The 11,256-nt window shown below is 46.5% G+C and overlaps 1 protein-coding gene across 4 annotated transcripts in view; it reads right to left on the bottom strand.

Annotated features, from left to right (window-relative positions):
- Positions 1-3,036, bottom strand: part of LOC121915122 — a 6,526-nt gene extending 3,490 nt beyond the window's left edge. The window contains exons 1-5 of one of the 4 annotated variants that reach the window (XM_042439003.1): positions 2,965-3,036; positions 1,865-1,959; positions 1,248-1,314; positions 713-969; positions 223-289 (exon numbers count right to left, since the gene is read on the bottom strand). In XM_042439003.1, coding sequence (XP_042294937.1) covers positions 223-289; positions 713-969; positions 1,248-1,314; positions 1,865-1,959; positions 2,965-2,994 — 516 coding nt within the window. In that variant the 5' untranslated portion in view covers positions 2,995-3,036. Of the gene's footprint in view, positions 1-222; positions 290-712; positions 970-1,247; positions 1,315-1,864; positions 2,062-2,964 lie in introns of those variants that run through there. The other 3 variants (XM_042439005.1, XM_042439004.1, XM_042439002.1) reach the window with 3 other exon arrangements.
- Between the last annotated feature and the right edge of the window lie 8,220 nt (positions 3,037-11,256).

Here is an 11,256-nt window from a genome sequence, read left to right on the forward strand (position 1 = left end):
ATTTGATGTGATAAGCCTTGCTGGGGAACTGAGGCAGGACCCCTCTGGCTGCATTCATGTGTTCTCTCTCCAGGCTGTTCACATCATATGACATGAGCTGGATAGACTCAAACACTAGCCCAGCCTACCTGAAGCCACAACTTCCTGAAAGCTCTATGGAAATCCACCCTGACAGGGGAGTTCTAGAATATGCCATCTTGGTGTGGTCCCACGCTTTCTTACCTCCTCTATGCTGAATTGTGACTGCTCAAAAAGAATGGGTGGTATGTCCAATTCTTCATCTACCGTGCTGTGTAGAGAAGCAAAAAGATTTCCAGAGGCAGACATATTTATTATCTAATTACTGCACAAGGAGCTAGCAATGGAAGTGAAGTGGCTCTTGCTTGCAAAGGCCATCCAATCCAATCTCATTCTGCCATGCAGGAACTCTCAATCAAAGCACCCCTGACAGCTACCCTTGAATCTGAACTCTGTCCTGCAGCATAGACAAGCACTCTCCAAGGGAGTGTCTTTCACATTCCTCATAATGTTGAGGTGGAATCGCTTTTCCTGTAGTTTGTGTCAATTTGTCCTATTTTCTGGAGCTGCAAAAAACAAGCTTGCTCCATTCTCAGTCTGACACCCCTTCAAATACTTAAACAGGGCTATCATATCACCTCTTAACCTTCTCTTCTCCAGGCTAAACATCACGATACAGTTGAGAATAAATTACCTTGTTGAACTGGACAGAGGATAGCTCACATCTGAAGACCACTGGGTGACCATGCCTTCCTCATCAGGACCGACCACGTATGGGGCTGGTGAAACTGGAAGCTGCTGCATTTCCTGATTAAAAACAAAGGAAGCACCTTTAGTATGGAAACACTGGAAAAGTGGCTTCTTCCACATATGTTTTTTTCTTACCACATTTTGTTTGGGCATGTTGCTTCCTTGGGCCTCTGTGTCTTCTACCTTCATTTTGACTGACGTCTATCAAAGAAAAGAATGAAAGGGGACACTTCTATCAGGGCTCCAATCAATCTGCCATTTGATGTGATAAGCCTTGCTGGGGAACTGAGCCAGGACCCCTCTGGCTGCATTCATGTGTTCTCTCTCCAGGCTGTTCACATCATATGACATGAGCTGGATAGACTCAAACACTAGCCCAGCCTACCTGAAGCCACAACTTCCTGAAAGCTCTATGGAAATCCACCCTGACAGGGGAGTTCTAGAATATGCCATCTTGGTGTGGTCCCACGCTTTCTTACCTCCTCTATGCTGAATTGTGACTGCTCAAAAAGAATGGGTGGTATGTCCAATTCTTCATCTACCGTGCTGTGTAGAGAAGCAAAAAGATTTCCAGAGGCAGACATATTTATTATCTAATTACTGCACAAGGAGCTAGCAATGGAACTGAAGTGGCTCTTGCTTGCAAAGGCCATCCAATCCAATCTCATTCTGCCATGCAGGAACTCTCAATCAAAGCACCCCTGACAGATCACCATCCAGCCTCTGTTAAATGCTTTGATTGAGAGTTCTTGCATGGCAGAATGGGGTTGGACTGGATGGCCCTTGAGGTCTTTTCCAACTTTATGTTTCCATGATTCTATGGCGTCTCATCCACCCAGCTGCTCAACAATCTCCCTTCGTGAGCTGGCTGAGTTGGTCTCTGCAGTGGCCACAACCAAAAAAGGGAACCCCTCCCTTAAGGCTGTAGGTCACAGCAGGCACCTCTCTTGGGGGTGATGGAGGGGGAGGAAGGAAGAAAGGAAAGAGAAAGAAACATAGATGAAAGGAAGGAGAGGAGGGGAGGGGAGGAAGGAAAGAAAGAATGTAAGAAAGAAAGATTTAAAAAAGGGAAGGAAGGAAGCAAAAAAGACCTTACCTTGGAGGAATTCCGAGATTTTCATCGTCCTGTTTGGAGCCTCTGAAACAGGAAAAGATGGTCTTCTTGGCCGCCTTGAACATTTTTTTGGTTTCCTGCAAAGAAGACAGATAAATGAGAGTTAGAGAAAGAATGACCAGATCCATGGTCCCAGTGGTCACTGCATAAAGCCCCCCTCCCCCCTGCTTGACCTCTCCTCCTCCAAGTCCTGGCCAGGGGGCCACTCAGTCTGAAGAGCCTCCTGACAAGGGACATGGTGCTACCAAGCCAATGTGCCCAGAGGGCAATGGTCACTAACTGAGGCTGCACTGGATTCAGAATTGCTTTGTCTCTGGGGTGACTGTAATCAAAACAGAAATGCAATCTTTGCAAAGCAAAACATGCTTGGAGTTCTCTCTTTGGATGTGGCCAAGTGGATAGGGCTGCCAGCTCCCTAAGTCTCTCCTCATAAGCCATGGTTCCCAGACCCTTCACTATTTTAGTGGCCCTCTATTTTAGTGTAAGTAGTGTCAAACCGCACTATTTCTGCAGCGTGAAACAACACTGCCATCTCCTGTGCCACCGATTTGTATCCAGTTAAAAATTCAGTTAAGGATCAGCTTTATTATTGCTTGTCCTGTGAAGTTTTAGCATAAAATGAGGAAAAGGAAAAAAAGGTGTGTGTTGGTGGAAGAATCTAGAATCTTCTACTAAGGTCCAGAACACACTGCAGAAATAATCCAGTTTCAAACTGCCTTAGCTGCCCTGGCTCACTGCTAGGGAATCCTGGGAATTGTAATTTATTGTGGCACCAGAGCTCTCTGACAGGGTCCCCCCAAAGTACAGTTCCCAGAATTCCCTCTCATTGAGCCAGGGCAGTTAAAGCAGTCTCCAACCAGATTATTTCTGCAGCAGCACAATAAATTCCACAAAACCACAGTTCCCAGAATCCCCTAGCCTTGAGCCAAGGCAATTTAAACCAGTCCCAAACCAGGTTATTTCTGTGGCGGCACATCTTTCTGGCCCTCTGCACAAGAGAGAGAGAAATGAGAGCCATGATCCCAGTGGTCACTCACTGCCTCAAATCAACCACCTCCTTGACCTCTCTTCCCCCAACTCACTTTGTAGGCCTTCCTGCACAAGGACAGCATTCTTCCAAGTCAATGTAGCCCTCAAGACCACTTCTGGCCAGGTCCTGAGGGCCTGTCTGCACTGACCTCAGCCCTTTGGTTTCTGGGGCAACCATGAAAAAACAGTGGGTCCTGGAAACCAGAGCAGGAATAGCATCTGGCTGTCAAGAGGCATCATCAGGGCCAGAAAGACACATTCCCTCAGAGAGCTGTGAAAGAGAAAGAGGGAATGGCCAACTGGTCACGTTCTGCTTCTAAAATAGACTTTTCCTGGCCTGAAGCAGGTTCAGGAGGAACAGGGCCAACTCTAGGTATTTGGCCACCTGAGGTGCAAAATATGTTGGCACCCCCCCCCCAATAGCCCCTCAAAGTGTAGGAAAAATATAGGGAATGTAGGACAAAATGTGGGACATTCCAAGAAAATGGAGGACACGACCAACTAGAAGCCAAAGACATTAATAAAAGGCAATATAAGTTTCTGGTTTTCAAAATGGAAGATAACTCCAAGAAGACCCAAATCCACAACTGCTAATTCAAGGAGAGAGAAAAAGAACAGCCCATCCAAGGAAGCCTTGGAACATTCTGAGCACTGAGACCAGAGCATACATATACTTGTGCTAACAGGGACGCTCTAGCCAGTCGACCTCCACGCTCTCTCTGGCTGTCTGAGGGCCTACTTATCCTGTGCTAGTGGAGACGCTCTAGCCCCTCGACTTCCTGTCTCTCTATGGCAGTGCTCTTCCCCCCCCCCTCCTCGCCTTGAAGTCCTCCTTCCTTCCCTGCGGCGAGTGGCCCAGAAGGGCTCTGCCTTCTTCCATGGGAGCCGCGCAGTGTGTGTGTCGCCCTCCGTACATATACATATATACAAGATGGCTTGAGGCAAATCACATCTACTTTTCAAGAGATGCTGGCACTGTTTTTAATGTACCCAATATATATACACACATCTCCAAGACCTGTCTATATATAGATATAAAAACTCAATATAAAGACAGGTGTTGGAAATGTCTTATACAATGGGTTGCAATTGCCTTGAGGACAGTTAAAAATAATTACACACACACACACTTGTTTGCAACACAATGCAAGACTTGTCTATGGCACCTATAGACAGAAGCCTACTTTTGACCCAGTATCCAGAGCTGGGCTGGAGACTTTTGGGAAAGAGAGCTGGAGCTGCTTCATTGGGCTTCTTGCCTCTAATCATAATAGGATTTGTTCTGCTGGTCAGGTGACCGTGCGCCAGCCGTGTTTTGTGTGCATGTGTGTGTGTGTGCAGACAGACACATGTGGCGCACCAGGATTTCCATGCAGCTCCTTTTCCTTTTATGGTGTGAAGCTTAAGGAGCAAGAGGATTGGCTGCCTGCTAGACTCCCAGCATGAAGGAGGAGGAAGCCACAGCAAGACACACAACTGGGGTGCTGCATGTGCACGCCTCCTTCTTCACAGTTCCCCTGAGTCCAGGCTCAGTGCCCTCTTTGCAAGGAAAAAAACACAAACCCACACTTTGCTTGCGCTTGCCCTTGTCATTTTGGATGGCTCAGGCCAAATCACTTCTGTTTGCAAGAGCTGCTGGCACTGTTTTTTAATGTATCACAAGTGCACTATGTGCATCAGAAGCATCCGATGCACATCACAAGTGCCCTATGTGTATCAGAAGCATCCGATGCACATCACAAGTGCCCCATGTGAATCAGAAGTAAACAATGTATCATAAGGGCCCCACGTGTATCAGATGTACAAGTGCAACATGTGTATCAGAAGTAAACAATACATATCACAAGTGCCCCATGTGAATCAGAAGTAAACAATGTATCATAAGGGCCCCACGTGTATCAGATGTACAAGTGCAACATGTGTATCAGAAGTAAACAATACATATCACAAGTGCCCCGTGTGCATCAGAAGTATCCGATACACATCACAAGTTCCCAGTGCACATCACAAGTGTCCAGTGTGCATCAAAAGTATCCCACGCACAGCACAAGGGCCCCATGTAAATCAGAAGTGTCTAGTGTACATCAGAAGTATGCAATGCACATCACAAGTGCATTACCAGTGTCCCATGTGCATTACAATTAGCCAGTGCACATCACAAGTGCCCAGTGTGCATCAGAAGTATTCTATGTGCTTCAAAAGTACATGTATGTATGGTGTGGGTATGGGTTTGCCAATGCTGTCAGGCAAGTCGTTCTCCATTTTGTCTATTTAAAAGTTTCATTGGGTACTTGCGATGCACTTTGGTCACTTGGGATGCACACTGGGTTATTCTGGTGCACACTGGGCTCTTGGGATGTGCAACTGGTAGTATGCATTCCCTCTCTCACCCAATGCATTTACTCATTGTGGAACTGGATTTCGGGCTTTGTAGTCTCAGAGTCAGACGGACCCTTGAAGGGCCATCCAGTGCATCCCTCTGCCATGCAGGAATCCACAACCCACAAATCCGGCCCCACGCCCCTCGGAAAAGAGAGACGCCGGTTTAAAAACATTCAGTTGTTTTATTCACATTATCTTCATCACAGCCTTAAAATTTCAAACAAGGTAAACAAGAGCTGCAGCAGGCTGGAGCGACATGGCCATACAAAGAACCGACAGAGCTTTTAAAAAAGGTCTCACATAAAAATCAGTGCAGAGTCAGGCGTACATTCGGAAAGGAAAGGCGGGCGCCGGGGAGGAGAGGAGGAAAGACACGGAGTAAAGGATGGAGAGGAGGAGCAAACCAGTGCATATCCAAACAGAGCTTGGGGGGAATAAAAGGAAAACATTGGACTACAACTCCCAGAATAACTATTTTAGCAATTGTTAACATTGGGGATGTTGTTGGATTTCACCGCAACCTTTTCATTAGATGCCGAAACTCTAATTCTAAACGTTCAAGTTAAATTTAGATTGACTGCAATTGTATACACTGGGGAACTGAAATAAAATGTCACTGGGGCCCAAAATTCTTATTTAGCAAGGACGATGCATTTGTTTCGCTTCTGTCCCCCAAAAACACGGTCGCTACAGATCTGGAAACTTTCCCCAAGCTCTGCAAAAACATAAAAATACACAACAATTGTGCATTATGTGCAAGTTATAAATGGGAAAAGCCATTTGCTGGATCCAGCTCTTCCAGTCTTTCTAAACATCCAACGCCCGAACCAGGAAAGGAGATTCATGAGGAGGAGGACTTAGACAGAGGGGATTTGAGACTTTAAAAAAATGTAGTTTTTAAAAATGAATTAGACAAAGAATCAATACGATGGGGAGATTTTTGCAAAATCACAACGAAGAAGGAGAAACAGTTCCACCCACCTTTGTGAAAACGCCAGACAGAGAGGCCCTAAGAGTCAAGCCCAAGAGGTGACTTCTTCGTGCAAAGTTTCGGACACTAAATTTAAGATGGCTTTTAAAGTGGGGGGAATGGACAAATTAATGGAAGAAGTAGGGCAGGGAGTCATTCACTTCCATGTTAACGGAAGAGGAAACGACTTAAAAAGGGGTCTCACAATTCTTAGAGACACGGACCACAATCTCCAACCTCTGGGATGCTGTCGGCATGCCTTTCGCATGGCACAGGTATAGCGCTATGACCCCACTTTAACTGCCAAAGAATCTGTAGACTGGGTTTGGTAATCTGGGGTCGAATTATAGTGCTATAATTCTTGAGTGTGGATGGGCACCCAATCTTGTGAGTCACATTGCAAACCTCTCCAGTTCAAAGTCCAAATGGTCCCATACTCCACTCGCCATCACTGCAAGAACCATTCAAGCATCACTGTCCTATATTCCCAAGTGGAAAGGTGGGCTCCACATGGTTCCAAGTAAGAAGCCATTTTGTCTGTGCGTCCCTATTGAGAGAAGTTCCCAGCACTTAAAGTGGAATGATAGTGCTATACAAGTGCGGATGGACCCCGATTTTACACATTTTGCAGCAAAACCACAGCTTTGTTCCTTCCATGTTACACTTTTCATTGCAAACCAAACCCCTTTTGCAAAATTTCGTCTCTTCTCCACAAACTTTTCTCCTCCTCCTTTCTGTGCAGTCTCCCAATCCCTGCCAAGGGCCTCACCATCACCCTTCCATTCGTGGCCTCTTCTTTTGTTTCCCATTACTGGCTTCTCAAGCTACAAATAAAAGGTTTTTTCACACAGCGTCACAACAAGAGCCCAGTTCAGGGCCGAGGAGGACAAAAGCCAAGCGGGCCATTCCTTGGCGTCGGAGCGCCGCTTTTAATGGAGAAGAAAAAAGGCTCCCCTTAATCAGGGAAAGAGTTTTCGTGCCCTGTTGCAAATAATGCAACCAAGACAGCTTGGCCCAGTGTGCGAGAAGCCCTAAAAACAAAAACACTGGGAAGGAAAACTAATATTTGATGAAAGGTTTTTTGCATAGTGTTGTGCGATGCTGGATTCATCTTTTTTTCCTCCCTATCTCAAACTGGCTTTTTTCTTAGCATCTACAAAAGTTTTGGAGAAGCAAAAATAAAGACTTGAACAAGTGGTCAAAACTATACAGTGGACCCTCTATGTTTGCTGGGGTTAGGGACAAATCAAATCCGCAAAGTCAAAGCCACAAATGTGGAGGGCTGACGGTGTATCTTTTCCTCTCCCCACACCTCCCGCAATATCCCCCATTATTTGGGAGGGTAGCGAGAAATACCAATAAAACAAAATAAAATAGGATTTCACAACTCAGAGGAGCGGAAGGAACACAGGACGGGATTTTCTGTCCTCGAGCATTTGTCCCCGCGACCCGAGACGGCATGCACACATTTTGCGCAAGAGGGAGAGACAGGCTAAAGTGTTACACGTGGGGTTGCATAGGCGGGCAGGCTGTGCTGCACATGCATGGCTGACGTTTCTGGATGCAGCATTTCTCCCCTTTCCCACATGCAAGAGGCATGCGCCGGTGTTGCACCTCTAGTGCAGCTGCACTCAGGTGCACAACCTGCCTTGGAATCGAGTGCTATTCCCCCTCGGTTCGCCATGAAGGGCCATGGAAGCAGCCCCATATTAGACTGGTTTCCTTTGTGCTTTTAGGGAAGTCTTAGGCTCCAACTGACATTCCCTTGTGCATCTTCTTAGGCCTGGCTTTGCTCTGTGCATCTACCTAACTAGCTGAGGAAACTCCTTTCTAAGGGCTAGCTCAACTCTAGTTCAAGGGTTGGCAGAGGGTAGATTGACTCTCTGGGTGCTTATTTCTCACATTTTCCTTTTAACCATAAATAGCAACAGAAATTTATGAACTTCCTCTACTTATATTAGGCCTGGACTGTGAAAGGAAGTTATTTGATGAAGTGCTGTTCCCACAAAGCCTCAACCAAGATGCCAGGAGCTTTCCTTCAAAACTTGGGGTAACCCAAAAAGGAGGTTTCCAGACTTGGTTCACTTCTAAAAGCAGATCCCTGGAGCATAGTCAGAAATAGGGGGGTTCAGACCACAACAGGTGACACCTCAGAGGTGGGTGTCTACCTTCTGGTGTGTACCATCATCACATCTTTCCATGGTAAACTTTCTACTGAAGGTCTTGGGAAGGATCCACTCTGTTTGCCCAGAGGTGGCAGGGAGGACCTCTGGGATGCTGTTGGCATGCCACAGAAAACTCCTGGAAGCCGCTCCCATCACTGAATAACACCTGGACCCCTTTGAGATTTGCAAAAAAGGCAGGTAGACCAGGACAACTTAGGACACTGACAGTCCCTTCCAACGCCCTGGTCCACCAGCCACTGGCAGCAAGTAGACCTGAGTCTTTTTCTGCCATGGTGGCCCAATCTACTCTTGAGGGACCTCAATGAAGTGACAACAATCCTAGGACACCATTGCTCAGGAGACACCTTCAATTCCAAGTGCATGCATTTCACCCCTGTCTCTGTATCATGGAAGTTCTAATTAGGAAGCAAAACACAACAAAGTCAAAGAGGCACAGAGTTAGAAGAGACCTAAAGGACCATCCAGTCCAACTCTATTCTGCCATGCAGGAACTCACAATCAAAGTATCCCCATTGACAGATGGCCATCCACCCTCTGCTTAAACTCGACCTGACCAGCCCAGGTTCTGCCCAGTCCTGATCTAGTAGGTCAGGATTTGTTTTTAGGATCTGACGCCTTTCTTGCCTGCTTTGCTTCCTGGCCTTTCCTCCGTTGAGACCTTAGCCGATGGGCTACTTCACTATGGCGAACCACGAACCGTCCACCTTGCCACGGCCCCAGTTGACCACTGCGGGGGCCGCACATCTGAAAAGTGTGCTGTACTAACTTGGCATGCATCTGGAAAGGAGAGAGGAGACAGAAGAGTCTTCCAAAGCCCACAAAAGCAATTTGTTTTGTTTGCCACAATTTTGCACCTTGTTAGTTGCCACAGGAACGCGTGGTTGTTGGGGAATTTTTTTGTTTGCTACCACACACTAGCAAAGCGACCCCCTCCGGGGTTGCGACAGTTGTTAGCTTGGACAAAACGCACACATATACACATACACACACACAGAGGGGGAAAGAGAAAGTGATGACGAGATGCAACTGACAGATCTCCCCCGCCAAAAAAACGGCAATGAATTGCGGCATTTGGAAATCTGATTTTAAAAACTGGGGGCCCTTTCACACTCCACAATTATGAGTGCTATGATTTCACTTTAACTGCCTATGGAATCCTGGGATTTGTAGTTTGGGAAGGTGCTAGAGCAGAGATATTGCAAATAGTCCCCCTCCCGCAAAAAAGCCTCTGCAAACCCCAGGGTCCCATATGAGTTAAAGAGGAAACATAACATGAGAATTGTGTAAAGAAACGCAAAATGCATGTGAAAGAAACCAGTTATAAAGAAAAGGAGCCCTTGACGTTTTCCTTGAAAATAAATCCAAAGATTTAAATGCACCGTTTTAGTGAGCCAGCGTGATGGTTTTAGCGTTGGACTACAAGTCCAGAGACCAGGGTTCAAATCCCCACTTGGCCACGAAAAGCCATGGGGTGACCCTGGGCAAGTCACACTCTCTCAGCCTCGGAGGGAGGCAAAAGCAAAACCTCCCCGGACAAATCTTGCTCAGAAAACCCTGTGATAAGGTCGCCATAAGTCTGAAATGACTTGAAGGCACACAACAGCAGCAGCAACAACCCTGTACAGGAATCTCAAAAAAAGAGGCTAGGGATTTCTCACCCGGTGAAGCCACCTGAATAACAAGAATAGAAGATGACCGATTCATTCAAAAAGTGAGCTCAGCTCCTGATAGATGAGGCGCTTACTTTGAGGAGCGGAGAGATATTTCTACCTAAACTGACTTGGGCATGAAGAAGGTGACCGACCAGAAGGAAACGTGGCTTGGGAACAAAGTACCAAGGAAGTGATTGGTGCCAACTGACCGGAAAAATCTCCCCACGCTGACTGTGGGCAAATGGGAATGGTATGAAGTGACCACTGGCCTTGGAAGATGCTAAATGGAATCAGGCCTTCTAGACTCTGCTGCGGACAATGGACTTCAGTTTGGACCCTGGGGCCACATCCCTGGTTTTTCCTTTTACAGTGGGTCCTCCACATTTGCTGGCGCTAGGGAGCCACATGAAACTGGGGACAAGTGCAAATTTAAAAATGCAATTAAAAAAAACAACCCACTTCTCTAGGAATATCTAGGTCCTCCAGTGTCACCCTATGGTCAACATCTGCCAGGGCTTGTCCTCCAGCGCAGCCTCTGGCGAAAGATGGCCGTAGGGTGAAGGGCCCCCCTGAATGTGGAATAACTGTAAATAAAAAAAACAACACTATTTTTTTTACCTAAAAGAACAACTCTCTAGGAATCTCCAGGTCCTTCAGTACAACTCTGTGGTCAACATCTGCCAGAAACTGACTACAGAATCATGCTGGAGGACCTACAAATGCCTTGAGAAGTGTTTTCTCTCTAGGTCCTCCTGCATGTGGTCAACTTGTTCTGGCAGAGTTGCGCTGGAGGATCTAGAGATTCTTAGAGGGAACATATTAGTAAAATCCACGAATAATCAAACCCGCAAAAGTCAAAGACTGGAGGGCCAACTGTATTCACCATATTGAAACCATTCAAAATTCACTTGGAATCACAGAACTAGAAATTGAGTTGGAAGGGACCAAAAGGGCCACCTAGTCCAGCTCTCTACTGCCAACACAGTTTGGAAACGTATGGCCTAGTCCCATTTGAATGTTTGTCAACACATACGTAAATCCAATTGATCCAATGCCCCTACTCTAGTTGAAACTAACACCAGGATTTAGGCCTTCGTCCACTTACCCCAACAAACGCGGGCATCTTCTAAAGAGAAATCCATCCCTCCATGGGAT

The sequence above is a fragment of the Sceloporus undulatus genome, chromosome 9 (genome assembly GCF_019175285.1).
Source record: "Sceloporus undulatus isolate JIND9_A2432 ecotype Alabama chromosome 9, SceUnd_v1.1, whole genome shotgun sequence".
NCBI lineage: Eukaryota > Metazoa > Chordata > Lepidosauria > Squamata > Phrynosomatidae > Sceloporus > Sceloporus undulatus.